Here is a 25,100-nt window from a genome sequence, read left to right as displayed (position 1 = left end):
AGTCCCCCTAGGCAAAAACCAGATTCTAAGATGGCGCCCTCCTCACTGTCAAGTTCAAGTAGATTACCAGCTCTAGCACTCGGCATTGGGTGTGAAGTTGTTTTGCCACAAATGAAGAGAGAGTAAAACAACAATGACAACAGAAATTCATCCCGTTTGCCATGTTTCATTGACTTTAATTTCAGTGAAAATGTATGCTCACATTTTATCATAAATAGTTTGTAAAACAAACAGACCAACAAAAATTATCCTGCTTTGAGAAGTACAAGAAAGAAGCCTATTCTTCTCTTTCTCCTAAATTTAGCCGCGTTTTAGTATTATCAATTGCTTCTTATGTGGCACTGTGACACAGTTCATCAGTTAAACACTTTGCTTTTCAGGAATAACTTGATGCGTGACCCATTTCCCCAGAAAATGTTACAACATCACAATCTAGCTGCGCTTATACATCAGAAATTCAATCTGACATCAGGGCCTAGGTTACAGTATATGAGGGTGATTTGAAATAAAAAACGTAGTTCTTTTAAATTAATGTATATAAAATAGTTTATAAAACATATATTCATTAAATTATTTAAATAAACATATTTAATATATCATCGTTGCTTACGAGGTGCTGTTTACATTTTCTTTTTAAAAGTAGTGCTGGTGTTCTGAAATCGTCTCATAAGCACAATATATTTGTATATGCATAAGTTTCAATTCTTAAAAATAAGTTACAATGCAATGCTGTAACTCTTTGTGCCATTAAACATATATCCCCTCATGAAACATAAATCTAGTACTCTTCAGACTAAAGTTGTGATCGCACAAACAGGTCATCTCGGAAGGTTATTCACATAAAACAAGAAAATCAGACTTCTCTATATGTAACAACCACATTTTTCATAACGAATAACACGCTAATATTCACAGAAGAGCTACATTTAAAACAATGCAAGCTGACAAAAAACTTTTATTTTGAAATTCCTGTGTTGTGACAGTTCATTGTTGTTAATGGACACATTTAAACACGTAGCTACTTGCATCCACAAAGACAGTAGGAACCATCAATAAATGGATACGGACTCATGGTTGGGCTCATCCCAAAGAATTTAGAAATGGTGTTTTGTACACTGTCACATGTGTTTACAGTTCATGAATGAAAACTATATGCTCTGGTAGAACTTTTCTGAGAATCTGATCATGATGCAAGGAATGAATGCAAGTGGCTGAAGGGCCCTTGAAATTTGTATCTAAGCTTTGCTAGTACAAATTAGGTCTACGCTCTGATGCTAAAGTAAATACATAAAAAAGTAGTTCATTTGATCAAAATTTAAAAGCATGTCGATAGACGTGCTTTATATATTTTTTCAACTACAGAATTTATGCTTCACATGTTTATCAATGGTCTCACAAGCTAAAAAGAATGGCAGTAAAGTAAAAACATTATATAAACAAATGTCAATCAATTATATTTATGTAATTGATATTTTTTTCTCCAAATAAAACACATTTATTGTGTAAAAAAAGATACAATCGCAGAATGGGAGCTTTAGAGTTAATGATTTTTTTCTTAAATGTTAAACTGGTTATGACCCAAAACTGTACAGTCTTGTTAGAAAATATTTCCATAAATATCATTTAAGATTCGGATCTTACGCCGATAATTAAATTACAAATTGATAAATATGGCATCATGGATATGTATTTACATCGTTATTAACAAAAGGCAACGTTATATTCAAATGTAACAATCGTAACCTAACATCACACTTCTCCACCTGAAAACGGACGTGGACAACAGATTCGACCCCATCAAACAAGGAAATACATTCACGAGTAGGCTATATACTTATTTATGATTTATTTTCTTGTTCAAGTTCAAGACAAAGACTTTGGCACGTTTCTTAAGACTGTTTGAAGTTGTAACAATCAATTAAAAGGTGATGGTGAACTCTCACCTTAATATAAAACACCGTGAAATATTCTTCCTTTTATTTTTAAATAAAATTTTGAGAAAATACATAAAATGAAAAATAAAATAATTATCTGAAACCTGAAAACTAAAAGTGAAAAACATTTTATTTATTCTTAGAAAGTATTTTATTTATGATTTGTTTCTTCGAACTCGGAATAAAAGTCAATTTTTCGAATCCTGAGAAAGGACGAGGCCTGCTGGCAAACTGTTATCTCTCCATGTTGTGCCCATGCCATTTTGTACACCTTGAATAGTTTTGAAGGTTTCCTTACTCTTGTGGTCCGTATAGAGAGCTTGTTTGTCACTTCAAACGTACCATTCATTAAAGTTGGGCGCTAGTCCATCGCTGTGTGCAGATGTGTTTTGCACTGCAGACGGTGGGGTTTTCGTGGGGTCCTCTGTGCTCGCTGAGACTAAAACTGGGGGTGTGGATGATTCATATCCAGAACTTGCTGCAGGAGACGACTCTGAGCCCTGTGACTCGTGTACCTTTAATAAACATCAACAAAAGCATGTATTACTACACATTGTCATCACCACGACAATCACACCTGCATAGCTGCTTTCATCTTTTAGCTGAAGCAAGTCACAGTGCAGAGATGCTATTACACATAGTCCATCACTAATAATGCATCTTCAATGATGAAAATATGCTCAAAACTAAATATTCATGATTGGTCATTTAGGGATGAGGTTAAAGACCAAGACCTGGCCATACAGTTTTATTGATAAAAACCTGTGGCCTAAGTGCTATAGATGCTACATGTTTATGCTAGACTGGCTAAGACATAATTTGCCAGTAGCTTAAAGGGTGTGTATTGATGATGTGTATTAATGTCGATTTGTTTACCTTCATGTGTTTCCTGAGAGAGCTGGGGTGTGTGTAGGACTTGTCGCACACTTTGCAGATGTAGGGCTTGTCAGAAGTGTGCACGTGCATGTGCTTTTTCCTGTCGCTACTGTTGGCGAAGCGTCTGTCGCAGCCATCGAATTCACACTTGAACGGTTTCTCTCCTGCCAAAAAAAGACCATCATATATAGACTACTACAAAACACTGTTGATGTTCCAAAGCACATCATAATTGCACTGCCAGTACACCAAGTGTCTATTCCACTATATTACTTGTAGTTAAATAGTGAACACAACACCATATGTAAGGAGTTGTACGCGTTTTCTTAAAAGGAAAAGGCCTGGAGATAATTTTGTGCCAAACATTTTACGTTCACAACCGAGCAACTAACTTCCCTGCAGAATTCTTACAGTTGGGTGTAACATGTGTTTACTTTCAAATACCAAGTCCTCAACCTTTCTTCACCATTAACAGACCCATTAAGAACCGTTAAACTACATGCTGCCTAAATAAAGCGGACTTATCTACAGGACCACTCTCTTGTTTGCACTATAGACTACACACATGCAAAAGATCAACAATCAAGATAACACCTAGGAAACGTTAAGGAAACAACCTATTTACATTTTCTTCGCCTTTGCAAAATCGCAATCGAGTGTGAAAATACAGCATTTACACAAAGTTTTTTTTTTTTTTTTTTATATCCGATCTTTGCTAAGTAAGGAAATCTTCAGCCGAATACACGAAATCGAGGCCTTGTATTCTCACACACAGTTATTCAACATTTTACTTGAATAGGCTAGCTCTTCGCTGGTTTCGGCCAGTTTAACTCATTCCTGCCATGAACACAACGCACACAGAATCACATAATAATGGAATGCAGTTCAACTCTTTTTTTTTTTTTTACCTGTATGAGTTCTTTTATGTATTTTCAGATTTTCCGATCTGGCAAATATTTTGCCACAGCCTGGGAACGGACACGGGAAGGGTTTTTCTCCAGTGTGTACACGGATGTGATTGACGAGTTTGTATTTGGCCTTAAAAGATTTTCCTTCTCGGGGACAATCCTCCCAGAAGCAAATGTGGTTACTCTGCTCCGGGCCGCCAACGTGCTCCATGGACACATGCGTTACCATTTCATGCATGGTGCTGAAAGTCCTATCGCAAGTCTTTTTGGGTCGGTTCATCTGGTTCTCCTCAATCCATTTACAGGACATTTCTTGCTTTATCGGCTGCCTCATGTATCTAAAGAAAGCCCCTGGGCCGTGGTGTGTCGGGACGTTCATCCCCATGTTCATATTGATCGGGTGGTTGTAATTATGCAGCTGAGCGGTGCCGTAAGGGTCCGTCCGAGGACTCGCAACGGGACGGTACGGGTCTGGTCTTCCAAAAATGTCCCCGCGTAAACCAAGATGCATTTGACTGTTAACTACATGTCCGCTCGGTGATGTGTGGCTTACTGCCTGTTCGTGGAGCCCAGGAAACAACAGATGTCCCGGGTTGTCAGAGATTCCTGGGGGTCCGTGTAGACTCCCCGCGGAAGCAGCAAAGATCCCATGCTGGGCGCTCGAAGCTGCTGACTCGCCGATGCCAGCTCCACGGTTTCGGAAGAGAAAGTCGCGGGTTGTATTGAACGCTCCCCCGCCGTAGGAGCCCACCTGTCCGCCGTGGTGGTGCCCAAGCGCGGCTGCATATCCAGTTGCTTGCGGAGTAAACGCGGACGTCTGACTAGATGCGATATCGTGTGTCACTGGACTGAGCTTGAAAGCTGCCGAATGGGAGGAATCTGCGAAGGGATTTAGTCCCAGACCCGGGTCTCTGTTCCCGAGTTCATGGTGCCTCGGTGTTCCGAACCCCCCAACTCCAAGCGATGGGAACTGAGGACCACTGTCAAGGAGCATAGTCATTTGGGCTCAAATGACAAAAGGAAACGAAAAGTGAGCAAATAAAATTGAATCCCCGTGTTAGCGGAGCTAAGTTAGCCTCTGCGAAATCTGTTATTCTACACAATGTTGTTCTGCTAGACCTACACGAAGAATTCAAAAGTTAAAGAAGGAAATCCTGGTGCTCGCTGAGCAGGGGAGAGAAACTCCCGTAACTGTGATCCGTGAGAAAGAGGATCAAACTTCCCCCCCTTTCCAGGCGAATGATGTCCTTGGACTGATGAAGTCAATCACTCACTCCTTGCACATAAATGAACTCGGGAGGCAGCTCTACGATAGCCAATGAGAGCACAGCTTTCTCTTTGCCACGTGACAGCAGCGAGAGGAGTTAATTGGCTAGATGTCTGTTGATTGGCACATTTGAGGATTGGAAATGTTAGTTCGTTTCATTGGTTAAATTTCATTGGTTAGCGAGGCATTATTTGCAGGTGAGACTACGGTACATTACTCCAGTTCTGTACGTGAGGCTTGTTTGTTTCCCATTGGAGGCACGGCAGTAGTGTGGAAAGTTACACGTACTTATTTTTTTGGCATTAATAAAACTCTTAGTGAACACTCTGTTCCCTCATAGTTGATTATATACAAATTTACCCAATGCAGTTTATTAACAAGTGCAAGCTACTTTTGGGTCAAGTAGACCAAACTTGTGCAAATTTACCTCATTTGATATGAACTTGGAATGAAACATTAGCCTACTTTGCAGCATGTTATTTTTTTTGTAAATGAATGTCTTCATGTATAAGTAGTAGGCTACAGCAAGCAGTGAAAAACTGATATGCGACTTGTTTTGGATTGTCAGATAAGATGGACCCCGGTGAACAAGCCATATGGATATTGGCAGATGTAAATGCGCAAACAATATTGACATTTTTTCCCTCAGATCTATCTATCTATCTATTTAGCCTATGTATCCTATGTAGCTGTACACTATTCTTATATCCATATATTATAAGCAACACATTTTATACCATGATTAACCTGAGATTATTATCATTGTTTTTAGCCCACTCACTTTAGCCAACAATAGTTTATAAACGGTCCTGACCAAGTTCCTAAGATTTCCAAAGCGCTACAGGGTGTGAGAGTGGGACACAAGAATGAAAGACAGAAAGAAAAGTGGCAGCTTGTAATATAGTGAGATTTTTTTCCTTGACCCCCCCCCCCCCCTCCTAAAAAAATCATACTATAGAGCAAGTTTCACAGGGTTGCCACAGACTCTCTGCAGGACACATACAATCTGATCAAGTTCAGAGACGCTGAGTGCTTCAAGCGGCGCTTTATAACACCAAGCCTTTTCACTATACCCCCTACCCCCAATCTGTCTCAGGAAGGAGCTCACATTTTTTTATTTTAGACATTTCAAAAAGAAAAATCTCCAAATCAGTCCCTCACTCTGCGTCAGCTCTGCACTTGGCCCGCTTTGAGTCTAACATGCGCAGTCTTCGAAAAGATTGTAATGATTTTTAAGGTGAGTTTGGGTATTTATGTAATATTTTCTAAGATATCTAATTTTGTAGACGAATTTGGCTGGGTTTTTCGGGTTATGTTTGTACCGAATCATATTTGTAGAATTGGACAGGCCTGTGCTGTACCTTGTTCTTGAAAATAAGCTGTCGTGTTGCATAGTGTTTTCTATTTCACAATGATAAGTTGTATGAATTAGTCAGTGGCTTACAAATGGCGTTTGAAACACTTCTTCGATTTACACCTGAATCATTGTTGTGGAATTGTGGAGGGAAACAGTAGTAGCCTTAAGACCATCTCTCTCTCTCTCTCTCTCTCTCTCTCTCTCTCTCTCTCTCTCTCACTCACTCACTCACTCACACTCTCTCTCACACACACACACACACACACAGGCATGCAAACACAGGCTACACGCTTACACCCGTTAGCAAGCCATATCTCACTCTTTTCCCCTTTCCCTCCCTCTCTATCTCTTTCTCTCTGACACACACACCGCGCGCGCGAGCTTACACACACGCACGCACGCACACACACGCACACACACACACACACACACACACACACACACACACACTATGAGTTAAATATATTCTCTCTATGAGGTAGCGGTCGAGTAAATATGCTGGGCTGCCTTTGAGTCAGAAATTTATGGCGACCTCTGTGAACTTTCACAAGTGACGGGCTGTTAACTTTTCTCTGTTGTCCCTCGAGATATTTTATTGGGCCGTTGAAAGCTCAGGACGCGCTTAGGTTATTATATATGGTGTGTTCACAGTGAGAATATGACCATAAAACAATTAACCACAAGAGGCGTGCGCACGATGGCCTACAACCACCACAGCTTGCTGTTTGTTGAAGTATGTCGACTGTATTTACCTTTTTAAAAAGTGTTAGCATTAGTACAAATCAATGGTCCTCAGCAACTGTTGCACACCAAGGATAAAAGTATGCATTGCGGTATAAAACTCCACTTTGCCCAGTAGGCCTACGCCTACCATTTCTCCCCCTATGAATGTTACCCATTTCTTTTATACACGCGGTGCATACTGTTTATTCATATAAATCCATTCTATATACCAAACCATTTGTCAAACACAGAAAAAAAGAACGCGCCTATATCTTTCTACCTTTTAGTGTTTTTCCCATGCTATAGCCTACGTAAGGCCCCAACCCATTGCAGGACATTCACTTAGACTTTCGTGACGTGTTTCAAAATGAAATCAAGAAGGATGGAGTAACAATGGCAATGTATTGCAATAATAATATAATAACAGTAAATATTATGATAAATCCTTAATGATGGAGGTATTCAGTATTTTCACTAACATAATTTGTCACTTTTAGTATTCCTGAGGAGGCTTTACTACTGAATTGTTTTCTGTTATATCATAATAATTGCAAGGTTTCGTTTTTGTTTTAGGTTTGGTTAATATATTTTAGTAGCAGACCATTTATACCCTCACTAAATATTTCCCTAAGCGTGGTATTCATGAATTTCTCTCTTACACATACTATTTGCCATGCAACCCTCTTAATTTACTTAAAATATTTTAAATATTTTCAAATTAGGCTACTCATTAGTAGCTACATGGACTGACACACGTTGGCTGCCCCCAGACTGTGCTGATTGTGCAATCATGTTCATTTGGGGTGTTAAAAGTCATAAAATAGACGTTGTACTGTTTATAGTTTTTTACATTCACGTAGGCCTATTTATCAAATGTCTCATCTTCTAGGACATTGTCCTCTCTAAAGGATTTTCAAGGAATCATTCTCAAACGTGTAGCCTACTTTATACTTAGCCGTACACAAACATTCAATATGTGTGTGTTTGCTGTGATTTTAATTTATAATCTGAGTTAATGTTCTGTATCCCCATATCTGATTAATGTAGGTGGAAAGAAATCGTGCCGAGGGCTCTGAAACGATCCATGAGTCCCGGGCATGCGCATAAACCTCTTACGAGGAACCTCTTGATATTAATATCAAACGAGAATCACTGTATCACATCACAATGGTGCGCTAAAATACAGAACCACTCATTCTTCTCCTAGTTTGCTTGATGCACTGCGTGGAAGTAATCCACGATACTTCTTCTCGATATAAATACTCATCTTTTCCTTGGCTGATGTAAGTAGAATGTATTTAACTCAGAACATGTAGGGAAGCTGGCGTTTATCCGAAAATACAACCTTAAACGGCACGTTCACTTTTGAACAAATTCAGAGACCGTGTGCCCTCTTACAAGAGTTGGGCACCATGTCACTATTTTTGAGTCGTTATCTTATTTGGTTTTAATACAACTCCTTGTGCTAACAGTAGACATTGCGCGCTGGTTTGTGTGAAGCGGTACACACGCCAAGTTTTGTGCAACAGAAAGAAACTTTCCTCTCAGGCGTTAACCCAATAATTCCCAGACAGAGGAAATGATCGGGCTCAGTCAGCAGCGGAGGGCCAAGCTAGGAATAGTGAGCCCAGAGAAAACTGCACGCCAGTTGAGGGTGTGGGTTTGAGATTTTTCAGTTGACACTGACATCTTTGAACTGTGTTATTTGTGAATATAATGGCTTATTGCAATCAAGTACAATGAGCCAATTCAGAAAATTGCTTCCTGGAAATACGGTTTGGGTTTCAAATTAGATGTCAATTTGTAATGATGGAAAGTTATTTTGTTATAACAGCAGTTGTTCTGGGTTTCCCATCAGTTATTTATCTATTGAATGGTTGGCTTTAACCTCCACAAAATCTCATATTTTCTGGAATCAGTACATTAACAAAAAGAATATAGACAGCTATTTGAATCCATTGTATTCATTGTGAGAAAGTGTGTTTTTTAGGAAGATTGTTGACACTTCTACGAATTCCATCGCTCACACACACACACACACACACACACACACACAACACATGCTTTGTCCTAGATTTCAGCTAACTTTCTCCTCACTAAAATCTAAAATAAACTAAAATTTCCTTCACTCATTCCTATGAAATGCTAGTGCTTCAGAAAAGACTGCAGTTTATATCTGTTACTAGTGGGTCAGTTGGAATGTGAACATGATATTTGCTGTCCTTTGAAGGCAAGGTCTTGTTTTGTTGACCTGTGCAGCATTGTTTTGGCCAGAGTGACAACATAGCTCTCCTCAAGGCACCTGCCTTTAATATATACCTCTCAGGGTTTAGTGTAAGCTTCTTTCGTGTCAGTAAGTCATGCATGCCTAAGCTGTCATGTAGGCCAGTAGTGCTTATATTATCACACCAGCCTGTGAGGCATTCCCCTTTGCATGGCAATAACCATGTTTATGGGGAGAGTTTAAACACTTTGGAGTCTGAAGTTCTTGGGCAGACTCTGAAGGTTTGAGTTTGAAAACGACGTGATATTGTTCAGGGAGTGTTTTCGAGGCTTGAGATACTGCTGTCCATTTGACCCAATGTGGGCAGCAGTGGCCGCGTCAGTGCAGATCCAGTGGTGTGTGTTGTTGATACAGTAGCATGTATATATCAGTTGCCGATTGGTACAGTTACAGATTGTGTTTGTTTATTAGTCTTACTCTCTGTCTTTCAGTGTGCCAGTTGTTAATACACATCTACCCACCTCATTCACACATACATACAGGGAAAAGCAAGCATATAATCGCTCACCCACACACTCAATTGTCATACACACGAGTGTCACACACACACACACACACACACACACACACACACACACACACACACACACACACGATCATTATATTATATGCATAACATCATGTTAATTTGGTCATTTTAACTCCTAAGCAAAAATGCTGAATGCATTATCTTATTTTTTTACAGGCAGCTCAACATGATGAAGAGAAGATACAACATACTAGTGCATAGCATAAACTGCTCATGCACATAACAATCTTGCAAGATCAAGTAAGAAGGACTTGTATTTACCTCTCTCTCTCTCTGCCTGTCTCTCTCTCTCTTTTCTCTTTCTCTCACTCTTTATGTATACAGTATATATCTTAAAATATGTGCTTTGAGATCGATGGATGCCATTTTAACTCCAGTACAATCTGGCGCAATGTCCTGCGGAATACTTCCTGTACCTCATGATAGTTTAGTATAAGGCCACATTTGAGTGTGACTACTTCTTTCTCTGTTGTCTTCGGTGAGGAATGGACAGATGCGCTGTCACCTAAACATATGAATGATGCACGTCTTGGTCATATGGTACAGATTTACCAAAGGTAGCAGTGATACTCGACCCTCAATGTCGTTTTGACCTTTGTGGATGATGTATGTGCCGCATTTTAGATATTAAAACAGCAACACTCATATATACTATATTGTCATTCTGACATATTTGTCTGTCTAATTACATTTTTCAGTATTGCTGTCCATGTCCGTTTGAATATCAGAGAGCCTGTAAGAGAACAAGTGTATGATGTCCGCACTTCATCATATCATAATCCATCATTAAAAGCTAAAGAAGAATTGACTTGTCGCTTGTGTGGAATACCCTGACTAGAAATGTGACCACAGTATGTACTGCTGTTACAACACACTACTACTTGGCAAGGGGCTATTTTAGTCATCTTGACTTTATGGACATACTCTGTGCTTGTGACTGTATTTTACCCATGTTTTGCAGCGCGGTAATGTAACAAGCAATGGTGTTTGTACAAACAGAAAACACAATGAAACTACATTTTTATTGATATTTTGGGTAGGTTAAGATAGGTGACAATTCCAATGTGGCGTTTGTGTATTTTCTCTGTTGTGGTGTGAAATATCTGTTTCAATGTGCAAGCTGTTCTGCAGAATATGTTCTTGAAAAAATTGCATCAGTACATGGTTGCATAATAATTAAGATTTTGTCCATGGTAGATGTCATTCTGTTTGTAAACTATGGTTTATAATGTACCGGTATGTTATTTATATAAAGGATGTTAACCTGTGTAAGTAGTTGCAAGCTAGAGTTTCTAATTTGTTCATGAAAATTGTGTTCCCTGCTCTGCATTTCATTAAAATGCAGTATTCCACATTTTAAATTGTTGTCTTTGACACCAAACCAAACAAAGTGAATAAAAACATTGAACAAAAGTTTTAAAAGCCTGAATTTCTTTTTTAAAGAAATGAGAAAAGACGATCATAGTACATCAAACTCAAGATGTGCTGTTTTACAGTAAATGACTAGTGAGTTTTGAATATTTTTTAATCCAAACTTCTTGAATTGTACTCATTTATATGGTGAAACGAGTATCATCCATAGAAATATAATTTCTTCTGGTTTGTTCCCCGTTAAAGTGCACAGAGACTGAGGAAAAAATATTTACACTTTTGTCAACTGAATAAACTGTAGTCTGTTTTCAGCTCTTACACTTACTTACACTCATGTAAGTACACATGTAACCCCCCCCCCCCCAATTGACAGTTCAGGAAAATGGCCAATAATGTAAATTTGTGGCATCAGTCACATCAGGGAAGAGTAAAATATATCTTATCTTAGAGTGAGACTGCTCCTTTATTGACTTACTTTATGATAAATGCAGGTAAAAAAGAAAACTGATAGATAAGGGGAATTGACAATGACTGCTTGTGTGGGCATATGTCATGTGCTTCAATGAGTATTTTCCCCAAAAAGAGAACACTTGATACATTATGTGAGATTGTAGGTTACACTCTATGGCCCATATAAATAAACTGATCACAGAATAAGGATTTTTTCCTACTGCACCAAAAAGCAGACTCGTAGTTGTTGAAGTCAGTGGCACTTTGAAAAATACATAATAATATCACAATGCAGCCATCTGGAATCATGAACTAACAGTACTACTACCCTAAGATCCCCAATAAACTATTTCCAGGTTTAGTTTTCATCCCAGATTTACAGATAAATAGACTAATCATATCTTTAACATAGGCCTGAGATTGAATGATACCGTTCTGTTTTGAAAAAGGCTGTTGGATGGAATTATTAACTTGGGCGTTTTAGTTTGTAACAGCCTCTTCTCATGGAACGATAACATTTCAGAAACTGCCTACTCCGGTAACCTGAGCAATTTTCTGCATCGATGATTCTCAGCGTTCGCTGATAAAGTGGTGAAAGTTTATATATTGTTCTTTTGATTCGACAGCATGTCATACCTGACGTTTAAAAGCCTTAAATGTAATGGTAGGCTACATCACTTTGGTCGCTTGACGAAACCATCATCTGTTTTGTATAGAATAATACTGCCGTAAGAAATGACCTTGAATGACCACAGAAGTAGTTATAATTTGTGATTATTGCAACTTGCCAATGGACTGCATCTGCCAACAGTTGGTGAAGTCGGCATGGCGTAGGATGAATTGCGTTGGCACCACCTTAGAGGGGCTACACCAAATGCCAACAATTGAAAGAAAATTGCTGTCGTGGCAAAAGCAAAAGCATTTCATTAAGTTGAATTAAGATTTTAAGAAGACAGAAAAAGATAATTCATCCCATTACAACTCTCCTTCAACTAACTTGGAAGCAAATCAGGGTAAACTACAAAACTGGATCTAATAGCGAGGTTTTGTTTTCGACAGAATACACAGAGTACTTTTTTTGCAAGAATAATAGCCCCCCAAAAAGGAATCGTAAAATTTGATTAAATTGTACCCAACAGGTGACGATCCAAAGACAAGTCTCCTGTTATAACATAGGCATAAATGCTACCAGTACCACATACACTTTGGAATGTTCGATTTTGAGATATTTGCTTGTTGTAATGAGACTCCTTTAAGTCAAAGGCAGACCAATGTTTGGTAGTACATACGCGGCACATATCAAAGCGTTTTCTCTGCGATATTTGAAAACGGAGTCCTGTGGTGAACGCCTGCGTGTCCCTTTTAAAACAAACCCAGTCGCTGTCAATCATAGCGCATTCCAACCAATCCCAAAGCGCCCGTTTTTAAAAGCAGCTTTGCCTGCTGTGCTTTTATATTGCAGCATGGCCTGCTTCGAAGCATTTTTACTACCACGGTTATTGCCACAAATCAAGAGGGCAAAGTGAACGGCATGGGACTCACACCAACTTTAACGAGCTTGTGTCTGATTCCTGCGCCCGCGATGTTCACGGCCAAGAATTTCACATGCAGATGATGATGATATTCAGAAGGGGAAATGGGGACACGGTTTCTAGGTAAATCCTGAACTTAAAGGTTGGTTGATTTTGCAAACTCACAGCCAAACTCACAACAAAACATGACAAGCCTGTCGAGGTTTAGTGGCTGCCCTCTTTCTTGCGTCAACCCCGGGGAGAGCAATACTGAACCCAGCGTGGTGCTGCCACCTTTGGCAGGGGAGCACATGGGGCACCCCACCGGCAGTTCCTTAAAACTCTGCCCCTCGCACAATCTGCGAGACTACCCTGAGACGAGGGCCCGTGCATATGTTGACCATTCGGTTCCCCATCTTTCAGACACGGGATACACCAGCCACCGGTTAGAACCCAGTCCTAGGGGCATTATTATTGGGACAAATCTGTCAGGACCAGGCATGCCACCAGTCACAGATCAACTGGCATCAAGATCTAACCAGCATGGCACGACTGGAAGGTACCGTGACCTTGCCTATAGGGATGGCAGAAGCCACGCTTTTTTCACCGCATACCACGAACAGGCCAACGGCTCCTCCGACACTGCTCGTGACTTCAGCAGTCAAGTAATGCTAGGACTCTCCGGCGATATCCTCTCGAGGGTTCACCCCTACAGCCAAACGATCAGCGGCCCGAGGGGCAACGGCCAACAACTTGTCACCCAATTTCTGGGTCTCTACAAACCGCTGAACATGGCCGTGCAGCGAGGAGGAGGCGACGCCTTCCTCAGGTGCTCCAGGCAAAATCCCAACAACGAGCTGGTGTGCAAATGGAGTGACAGCCAAGTGGGGGCCGGGAAGCAGCCCTGCGCCAGGACGTTTGGGACCATGTATGAACTTGTCACCCATGTCACGGTGGAGCATGTTGGCGGACCAGAACAGACCGAATACGTTTGTCACTGGGAAAACTGTCCACGGGACAGTAAGCCATTTAAAGCCAAATACAAGCTGGTGAACCATGTAAGAGTCCACACAGGGGAAAAGCCCTTCCCCTGCCCATTCCACGGATGTGAAAAAGTTTTCGCAAGATCAGAAAATCTGAAGATTCACAAGAGAACACATACAGGTTGGTGCCCATGTAATATTACCAGATGAATAGTAGGCTATCAATAAAAGTACATTGAAATGTTCACAATTATTATTTTAACGTGTGCCAGTAGGTAAATAATGAACCAGTCTTAACTGTGACGTGCTTTTGCCATTCTTTAATTAGAGTATTAACCGTATTATTTCCAATGGCTGATGAGAGAAATAAGTACTTGGCAAATTATTTATTACCTGAAAATAGATATAACTTTAACCAAACATATATATGTTTTTGTATTCACTCTCAAGTATCAATTAGTTTAAATAGTTTGCAACATTTATACAAGTAAGTTATTTTGTTTTAGGAGCTTTATTATTTCCAAGAGAGTCAATACATTAGACTACCTTAAAACATTGCTTACAAACCTGCCATTTTTCTTTGTTGAATGACTTATTAAGACTCTGCCCCACTTTTAGTTTATATTAACAAAATCCTATTTTTTGCATGTCAGTTATGGAATATATTACAACTTGCATGCTTGATCATTTTTTGTTATAATAATGAATATTATTTGGAGTGGTGGTTTGTGTGTACTGTGTTGGACAAGGGCTAGTAGTCGTAGGAAAGACAGCAACTGATGATCACATAGACAACTAGATAACTCTTTGGGCCAGTTGTTTGGGTGCCTCTCATTCTCATTCATGTTGAGAAATAAATAAATAACTCCCGGGACACCGGAGAGTTGTGACGTAGTCTTTACGCGGCGCGCAGTTGCAACCTCAGTAGGAAGGATTATTACTCTGCGCTCGCGCAGGACCCATGCTGCAAACTCAGCAGCCAGATAAGCTACGCTACGAAGTGCACACGTCATACTTTCTCCTTTTTAAATGCAAGTTATGAAGATGTGTTTCGGTGCTTGCGAAAAGGCAAAAATTCGATTAATATGTGGCAACATTATTTATTTTGCTTGAATGTATATTTAGCTGAAACATTGAGCACGATTCCTGTATAGATGCCCACTAAAGTAGCCTAACGAACCACATTTATTCTTACGCATGTGCAGTTCAATAAAAATATATAAATCATTTTCTGTTAAAACTGTTTGTAATAACCCAGACCCACTGAACACAAACATGTTTAATAGGCTACATGACATCAGACGCAGTGACAAAATAATCCGCTGGATATTCACAGGTAGCCTGTGGAAAACGCATGTCCGTTTTAATTGAAATTTCATGCCGACAGAGAATCTAAATAAATAATATGTCATCAAACTATATTTATTGGTGAAGTAATGTTTGCAAAAGTAATTTATTTCCCTAATCAAATACCTTCCTGTTTTTGTGCTGGGGTGTCTGTGGGGTTAGTTTTGCAGTGAAAGTGTTTTGATTAGTCCAATATTTTCTATTAGCATATTGTCACGAGCAGAAATCGGTATTATATAGGTTTCTCCAATATCGTGGGCATATGTCAGTTTATGTGAGTTTCCGCTTTTTTAGAAGCTGGAAGAACCTGAGTCCAACGTGGATATCATTCATCCTAGAGACAAATTAAAACGAGTCAGATTACAGTCCTCAGAAGGCACCCAAACTCTGAAGATAATAAAATGTAGGCTTCAATGTTGATATATTATGAAAACAACACATTTTCATTTCCCCAAGATAAGTCATTCACTGTTCTTTTGGCTAACTAGACATGTCCCTCGTAATAAGCGGCCATTTTTCCCCCTTCTGCACGTTTAGGTGAAAAACCGTTTAAATGCGAGTATGAGGGCTGCAATCGGAGATTTGCAAACAGCAGTGACCGGAAGAAGCATTCTCATGTGCACTCCAGCGATAAGCCCTACACTTGCAAAGTCAGAGGATGTGAGAAATGTTACACTCATCCCAGCTCTCTACGCAAACATATGAAACTCCATTGCAAGGCCTACATATCCAAAGCCAACGACGAGCGCCTGGAGGATGGGGAACACCTTGCCGAAGCCAGGTCTCCTACAACAGAGCGGCAAGACGTGTCCTCCCCTCCCTCCATGAGGCGGGCTCCACCACCTGCCTCCTCGCAAGGGTCCCTCTCCCCCGAGATTCGAAACGACACGTCTCTGAGGTCACGTTTCCATCACACGTTTGACAGCAGTTTGGACTACGCGACGCATAGGTCACAGGCCCTCTTGGACCCTTTGTTGATACAGCGGAGCAATTACAGGCCCGAACCTTCACAATACCCTTGCAACCAGACGAGCCACAGTTTTACTCAAGGACACAGGACTTTTGCAAATAGTTCCCCTTTCCAGAAGAACATTGTTAACGGCTGGTATACCTGTCACAGTGGTGTGGATACGTTCTCGTTAAAACAGTGTAATGAGGACATGTCATCAGCCTAATTCTGATAGCCACACTGCTAGTCAGGCAGCCATTTCCCGAACAGGCACCCAAGCTGTATGTAGCCTAAATTTTAATGTGCCTCCCTATTTCAAAACACAAATATTTATAATATAGTGTATGTTGTGGATGTAAGCTTTAAATGTTATAAATGGCGCTGTTTCAGTGTTGTGGCGTGCTCAGTTGGCAATATAGCATATGCAACGAATGTCCCGTCTAGTGGTTCAAAAAGAAAACAAGTGGCCAGCAAAGGTGTAAATCTGTATCATTATATACAAACAGTGTAGTCTGTTGCAAATATGACCCATGTTTATGACCTGCTCAATAACCATATAGACAAAAGACTATAGTAGAAATACGTTCTATTACCTAGTGGTTAAAGTTCTTGGATAAAAGAAAGCGTACAATTATTGTTCTATGATATGTGATGTTGAAAAGTCAAAAGAGTTGTTTCGAAAGCTGTGAACATTTTTCTTCCTGTCATGTCCAATTTTGACGCCTATCATATTGTAAAAAGAATGTTATTTATGTCTAATTCTTGTTGAAATCGTAATTCAAAGGTGACCTATTTAGGATATCGTGCGCTAATTTATTATTATTTTTTAAATCACATTAAACATCACATAAAAGTAGTGTAAATTACGGGACCTGGTGAGGCCTCACATTTTCCACCCAACATAGGGTGGGGCGTGAATGTCTCCTGATGCCTTTTCCCAAGATGCCCCCAGTCTTTTTTTCTTTCTTTTAATAGTCTATACATGGATAGGCTATTTCATATATCTGCAGCTCTTTTTGGATCGACTGAGAAGCCAATCTACAGACTACTTGATAAGAATTAAAATGTTTAATTAAAATTCTACTGTATATACTGTAATATTAATTATGCATTCAATATTTCATTAAAGTATCTCCATTCTCTTTGATCAGGCAGTGTGTGATTAAACCCAATGCATTCTCAAAGAAAACGTGCGGTAGTAGTAGCATAGTGACGACTCCCAGATTTGGAACCCTGTTTGCTTCAGCTATATCGCTGCATATTTGAGGATTTTACATCTTGCCCTCTCACGCACGCAACACACACACACACACACACACACACACACACACACACATACACGCACACACGAACGCACGCATGGACACACACACGCACATGCACACACAAACACGCACAGACATACTTTATTAGGTCTATTGCACCTGAACTTGGGGCAACAGGATTTTAGGTATAGACATTTACGGTGTGCTTCACCTCGCTGAGCAGCGGAGAGGTAGGAAGCCCATAACTGTTTTGCCAGTTCAAAAGAAGCTGTAGGGTCAGTATCCTTTGGGCCACGACTGGTTGGCTGTGTGCAAAACTGGTATTGATTTCAAAGGACACTTAACCTATCTTTAGGATCAAATCCACATGGCCCCGCTCACTAGGGTGGCCATACATCTGACTTTTGGCGGTTCAGACCTCTGCACGCAGAACTTCTGACTAGATTCAGCATTTGTGCAACTCTGCATTGATGGGAACTATTTACACCAGCGCAACGTAAACTGAATGGCCAAACGTAAAACCATTATTCAGTATAAATTTGTTAGCATTATGGACATACTGCAAGTAACCATGCAGGCTAGTGTGCGTGTACATCTAGTCAATTAGTCATTGTTGATGCGTGGCTTACCTCTTTGGGACAAATAACCTTCCTAATATGAAGCAATACAGATACTAAGTGAAGTATAAACAATTGTATTGCTGAACTTTAGTTATGGTTTTCATTTTGCAACTGTCATGGTCCGGCTTTTTGAACTTGCCCTTTTTGGGGTCATAGCAGTGGCCAACCGATACGCCCAACCCTGCGTTTGAACGAATTTGCGCTCTCTCATATTTCATGGAAATTACAATCACACTCTGTTATAGGCTAAAGCGTTATTTAGTAACCAAAACACAAGTGATATTCGTGTGAACGTATTTCTTCTCTTTTCTCAAAATCTACTTAACATGAGTGGCAGAGGGATCTGATCCGTGTAGTATCGAATATATTTTCGCTCATCTCGTGTGGCCTTTTTGAGTTCAGGGGCCTCGTGGAGTCTCGTTAAGTCCACGCGTTAACGTAACAACTGCTATGCACACATATTGCCCTGTTCCAATGTTCTACTTTGCATGATTGCTAACATTATAATATAATGAGGTCATCAGGGCTAATGCAAATAAAATTAACAAGACACCATCTAACTGTGATTAATCTGAGTGCAAACAGTATTTGAAGTATGACTGACAGAACAAATATGATGAAGGCTATAATATTTAAATACTTTCAGGACAGCACAATTGTCACTATTTTTATCATTCCAGAAACTGCTGGTCTCATTGTGTATTGATTTGTGTGGTGAAACTAGACGGATTTCTCAACCAAGTCTAACCTGGTGTTAGTGGCTCCTCTCAGTCTTTACAGAAAGTCATCTGATATGAAGTTATGTAGTTTCCCTTTGTGTGTCAATGGTGTTCCAATTTAAAACATGGAATATTCACACTGTGAGAAGGATGCTGTTACATAATAATCTAGGACAGATCCATTTCAATTTGTCATGCCAATGCCCAGTGCCAATTGCTTTATGTTGATGTGCATGTGTGAATATAATGCCACCAATGACCAGCCTATATTACACTTAAAAGGGTCTATTTCAGCTCAGATGGTTATTGCAATAATCTAACTCATTCATAGTTTACACAGTCAATTCCCAGTGCCAGGGACTGAGCCTCTGGCATAAATCATTACAGTCTACTTAAAAAGCAGCGGCTGCTGAAAAATCAGTGATAACAGAATTCAACACGGCTACTGTAACTAGGACGTGCATTTTCGGATTCGTGTGAAGCAAGGCATGCAGCATGGCAAGTGTCGGTGTTGACTGGTTTAGTGGGGAGAGAAAGGCTACTCGAGTCGGCTGACCACATGGGGCCGGCATCAAAAGATGTACAGTGACCTGATTTCCAGTTAATTCATTCATATATTTATATCACTCTGCTGCATACAGACACTCAAAACAACTTTTGGCGAATGCAGCTAATGTCAATGTCAGTGCACTAGAGGGAGATTGGGTGTGGACATAAATGAGACATAATACAATGAGGAGTATCCGCATGGGACCTATGTGAAGCCTGTCTTTAAAAATGCCTGATTTCTTTAGTAACTCTACACATCCTTTAGAGGCCCTGACTGCAACTACAGAGAATATTTGATGATGTTCGGACTGGTCTTTATACTTCTCTCTTTGCAGTTTCTGACATTTTGACTTGATGAAATCTGTGAGCAACGGAAGATCATTATAGGGATGCTATCAACATGACTCAGTGTGGTGATGTCATCAGATTATTTTGCAATTAATCTGGAGAGGTAGATTATGAAACTCCTGGCACAAAATAGACCTCCTCAACAGCAGTAAATGTAGTGTAATGCCTCCAGTTGGTTTGTTCTCACAACAGGACTAGAGCCTTGATTATTGGTGTTATTTTTATACTGTTGGACTAAAATACTCAACTACAAATCATGTCTGGAATGCACTGTTAGACAGATGGTAAATAATACAAATTTGAACCTATCAAGCAGAGTGAGTTGTTATTGGTAACACCCATAGAGCATGATCTGACGACTTCAATTCCTTTGCTGATTTATTCAAATATTTTCCTCTTTTATCAAACCTGCTCTTTATAAGCTTACTTAGAGACAATGGCTTCGCAGCTCAGCAAATATGGTCTTCTGGATACTACATCACCACTCTTCATTAAAAACAGATAAAGCTTTTTCATGGCATGTGCCAAAACGACACAATGCATTGGACCTAGACTGTAGACATGTAGCCTGGGAGACAGCTCTTCATATATGTATTTTTCATACACTGACTATTTGATGCATGATTCTGAAGGGCCTCTCTGATTTCAGCCGAGTTGGAGCGCTTGGCCTTAATGTCAGCTGAGGGAAATAAATGGGAAGTACTTTAAAGGCGGAGGCCATCTGTTTGGAAATCTATCCCTCAGATCCGCCCGCTGCCATCGCGGCCAGTTTGGATGGGTTAGCCTGAGACTGTCCGCATATGGAGGGAGTGTATACGATTAAGCTTCCTGCTTCAGCCCTGGCAGACAGTGCTCCATGCCATACACTTGGTGTCCCTTCTCTCTCTCTAAAAAAAAAAACCCTGACATGCACTGCCACTGCCTTGCGGTTGATTCGGAATAGATAATAAGAGATTGGGGTTTTATTGGTTGTGTCTTGGGCTGTTCTGGGTAAACCATTTACTTGAGATCAGTGGCCAGTGTTGGGGTTCTGAGTCAGAGATGGTGGAGGAGATATGGAGCTTAGGGATTCCTAAACAACATAAAATCTGACAGAACCTTATCAGATCATCTGCACCGAGTGGTTTCTGGCAGGGATGCACAATCCGTCATATTTCCTTTCCAGTGTGCTCCAAAATGGGGTCAGTGCCATTGCCCACTTTGCCACTGACTGATGTTTTTGTTGTTTTTCCTTATTGCTAGTAATGGGAGCCTTGTGAGAGAGAAAGAGGGAGAAGGAGAGAGAGAGAGAGAGAGAGAGAGAGAGAGAGAGAGAGAGAGGGTTTTGGTACAGACAGACATGGCACATGGTGCAGGCAGATGATACTGCATCTGTACTGTATTTAGCATTGGGCTCCATGTGAGGACACTATACAATCTCCTTTAAGCTGAGGGAAGAGAAATGACAGAGACATGCTCACTGTGTAGCGTTGCAAGTTGAAAAAGGGATTCATTTTGTTGTTAACTAAATCCAGACTCGTTTTCCCTCTTCACCTCATCACCTTGCCTTCCTCTAATGCCTCTCATACGAGCTCGTCAGAATCTCAGAATATTCCTCCAGATGACAGTGACAGTTTGACTTGATGGTTGTTGCGCAGTGCCACTGCATCTTCTCTCTGTCATGAGCAACTGACTCCCTTAACACAAGTTTTTTAAGGGGAACTACACAGACTCTTGCGCATACATCCATTTCCCCGCATAAACATATCTTTTTCTGTGGCGGAACAATCTAATACACCATTTCATCTCTTATGCAAGCTTAGTGGCCATGTGCACATTTGAGAGCACAAATGGAGCTGAAGACCCTGAAATGAAATACTGTTCTGCCCGCCCCTTAATAATTACAATTTTGACAGAGAATTTGAAGTCTATATTCTATCCAGTGGAAAAACAATGGCTGCCTAGCCTACCATAAATAGCTGGCCAACCACACCATCGCCTGGTTCTTCTTAATGTCGTCATTGACATGAAATGGTGGAACCTTTGCTCCACCCAGATTGTTGCTACCAGCGGTTAGGCGGCGCTCTGCCTAGCAACAAGGGCGAAACTCGCTTTTGTTTGGTTGGATATATCGCTGTCAGTCATATACCAGAATGCGCCGCATCTTCGCTGGCGGCGCCGTGATGTAGCTCGGCAATTCCTTTACCGCGCGGCGCCTTTCTCGCGTCCTCAGCGGTGTGTTGCGGGGTCGGGCCGTTATGCGTGTGCGTGTGCTCGTGGAGCATGACACATCGTCACCTGCAGGTGGAGTGGGCCGGAACCTTCTTTTGTGTGCCCCGCCACATGACTTCCACATCCCAAACACTCCCTGCCGCTCGGCGAATGAAAAAGGAGAATGGCGGCCGGTGCGCTCTTGCATCAGCCGCGCATGTAGGGGGGCACTGATGCTGCTGGAGTTAGTGGTGGCCGGTGCTTTCTGGTGATGGCCGAGGCAATGGGGTGCAATTTTAATTGGATTCCAGCCTCCCTCCATCCTCCCCAGGTCAAACCGGTGGAGCAGTGGCTCCCTGACTTTGGATTCTTTTCATCCACTCGTTGTTACTCACTCCCCTCCATCTCCCTCAACCCCCACTGCCTCCATCACAAGCACGGCAACCCCCTCCTCCCCCTCCAATCTTTCTCATCTACTTTGCTTGTCCTCCCTCTACTGCTCTTGGTCCTCTCCCACCATGACTCCCCCACACTGGCCCCTTAATCTGTCCTCTCATTCAGTCCAGCGGTACCCCAATGGGCAGGTGGCTCCCACAGTCTCCAGTCCCCAACGTCCCACAGGCCTGTCCAGCCTTCACGCTCCCCCTCTGCTTCCCTTCAGTGAAAGCTTCACTGCTGGCGTTCTCCTGGACCATGGGATGGACGGACGGATGGACGGAGGCGCTCCCTGCCTCCACACGCCGCTCAGCTCGCCTCCTGCAGATAAAGACCGGAGGCTGCAGCTGTGGTGCCGTCTCCTCCCTCTCATCCCCTCTCCCCGCTCAGCACTCCTATTCATCCTACTTCCAAGCCGGACTGCTCGTGTGGGTGCCTACGTGAGGCTTTGAGGGTCTTGGCACTCGGTCTGACACCAGCAGTGTGTGTAATGAGAGGCATGGCAATAGACACATGCAGACTGACGGACGAGAAGTGAGGTACTGTAGTAATGAGGCCATCAAAGAGACCAAGGACTCGTCTGTGAGGCACATCTGCGTAAGACGGACTGAGTCATGTGTTGTCCTTTTTGTTGTTGTTAATTAAAAAAAAGAAGAATTCTTTTGATCTACGCTATATCTAGGGAAGCTTAGGTTAAATCGCAAACAGATCATTCAGAGAGGAAGCAGGGGAGAAATCCTATACGGTATTGGAACCATGTATTAGCTCTTATGTAAGAGCATGCACGGGCACATACGCCTGTTAAGCATGTTTTTCCAGTGTGGATGTGTGCTGATGCGGAGGGGCTCGGGTGACGGGGAGGAAGGGCGTTTCCTGCCAGCCAGCGCCCTATCTGGTGACGTGGCACTCCTGGCTCCCCCGCCCCCCCCCCCCTGCTGTGGTGCCCCTGTGTCGGTCGTGGTAGCACACCCCCCACACTCTGCAGAACTGCTTTATTAAAAAAAGCCCTCCTATCCCCACACTGGACCCCCAGCCTGCCTGTCAACCCTGCCCCCCCCCTCTCTCCCCTGTCCTCCTCCACAACCTTCCCCCCATTCCCAGGGCAGCAGTCCTTTGCTTTTTTTGGTTCCCTCAGTTGTTGCCCTTCGTCATAGGGTTCTGCCGTTTGATGTTCGCTCACATGTGCAGAGGGAGGGAGCCAGGCTCCACCCTGCTTGGAATCTGATGCATTTTCATCTTTTGATGCATTTTTGGTTTGCAATTTACCCCATGGACATTTCTTGAAAAGCCGCCCCCCCCCCCCCCCCTCACCCGCCGCAACCCGCAACTCTCTACCTCCCTCTTCCTCCTCATTTTCTTTTTTTGTCATTCATTATCCATGCCTTATATAAGAGACATTTCGGACGGTTTCTAATGATGAAGGCTCTGGGTCCATGGTGGGGTGTGGCGGGGTTTTGGGGGAGACGAGGGGCGCAGCATTAAAGGTTCTGGCTCCAGCCAATCAGATCGAGCTCCCCGGTCTTGGCGCTTGACTCTGGTCCATCCACATGGCAGGAAGCGACAACAGGTTGCGGCGCAGGCCCACTGAGAGGCACTGGGCATGGAGCGCGAGATGGGGCCCCATGTGCACGCACACACAACAAGAAGTGGGACAGAGGGATCTCTCTTCCGCCTCCTCCAGTCCACTCCAGTCCAGTCCACTCCAGTCCACTCCACGCCGCTCCCTTGCCCCTCACCTCAGCCCAACTCGGCCGCCTCGCGCTCCGACTCGCCCTCACGGTCCGCAGCGCCGGAGAGCAAAACCGCCCTCGTGCGCTCGGAGTCTGACTCAGAGAGCCGGGACTGCTGTCGTTTCCAACAGGGGGGGCTGGCCGTACCCATCAGCCCCGGCCCTCTGATCTGCCGTCCAACTGCTTTTATTACAGATCATCTAAGACCAGGCGCCTCTGTGTCCTCTACGGCTGGCTAAGGGCAGCTGGCAGACTCACGGAGAGCGAGCGAGGTGCCAGCTGAACGCCAGCGTAAGAGCCCAGCCCCACATACGGCATATGCGGCATCCCCACGGCTGGACACACTGGCTCGCCTCTCGCCCGCCGCTGTCGTTATCGCCGCTACAAAATTAGACTTTTAATTTTTTAATGCCACTCCTCAATGATTTACACCATACAAAATGCATCTTGAGCGCGCGCAAAAGAATGTTAAGGAGCCTTTGATCACGGTGCCTGAAGAGCAGCATCCCTTAGATTTCACAAATGGGGCACGGCGAGACCTGAAGAGCCTGTTGCCTTTTTTGCTGTCTCTCAGAGCCATCACGTTTCATTAGCAACAATTTGGAGCTGTATTGCAAGACGTTGCATTTGAAATCTATATGTGTGTGTGCATTTGTGTATGTGTGTGTCTGTGAATGATTCTCTCTTTCTCTGTGTGTGTGTGTGTGTGTGTGTGTGTGTGTGTGTGCAAATGTGTGAAATCCACAAATCTTTTC

General features: G+C 42.2%; 2 protein-coding genes and 1 long non-coding RNA gene across 6 annotated transcripts in view; 2 read left to right on the top strand and 1 right to left on the bottom strand.

The window, feature by feature from the left end:
* Positions 1-11,275, top strand: part of LOC121694512 — a 56,156-nt gene extending 44,881 nt beyond the window's left edge. For 2 of the 4 annotated variants that reach the window (XR_006025788.1, XR_006025786.1), the window contains one exon: positions 10,035-11,275. This is a non-coding gene — a long non-coding RNA (uncharacterized LOC121694512). The remainder of the gene's footprint in view (positions 1-10,034) is intronic. The other 2 variants (XR_006025789.1, XR_006025787.1) reach the window with 2 other exon arrangements.
* Positions 938-4,979, bottom strand: zic3 (zic family member 3 heterotaxy 1 (odd-paired homolog, Drosophila)). Its single transcript, XM_042074699.1, has 3 exons — positions 3,719-4,979; positions 2,811-2,974; positions 938-2,449 (listed from the first exon to the last, which is right to left on the bottom strand). Exons 1-3 carry the CDS (start codon positions 4,716-4,718, stop codon positions 2,267-2,269), a joined length of 1,347 nt encoding a protein of 448 aa, XP_041930633.1. The 5' UTR covers positions 4,719-4,979; the 3' UTR covers positions 938-2,266.
* Positions 11,276-13,181: 1,906 nt separating the features above from the next.
* Positions 13,182-17,636, top strand: zic6 (zic family member 6). The gene is made up of 2 exons (XM_042074698.1): positions 13,182-14,374; positions 16,078-17,636. The coding sequence occupies exons 1-2, from the start codon at positions 13,417-13,419 to the stop codon at positions 16,713-16,715; spliced, it is 1,596 nt and encodes a 531-aa protein (XP_041930632.1). The 5' UTR covers positions 13,182-13,416; the 3' UTR covers positions 16,716-17,636.
* Positions 17,637-25,100: the final 7,464 nt, after the last annotated feature.

The sequence above is a fragment of the Alosa sapidissima genome, chromosome 20 (assembly GCF_018492685.1).
Source record: "Alosa sapidissima isolate fAloSap1 chromosome 20, fAloSap1.pri, whole genome shotgun sequence".
NCBI classification, from domain to species: domain Eukaryota; kingdom Metazoa; phylum Chordata; class Actinopteri; order Clupeiformes; family Clupeidae; genus Alosa; species Alosa sapidissima.
The sequence above is the reverse complement of the archived record's forward strand: the minus strand, read 5'-3'. Positions and strand labels throughout refer to the sequence as shown.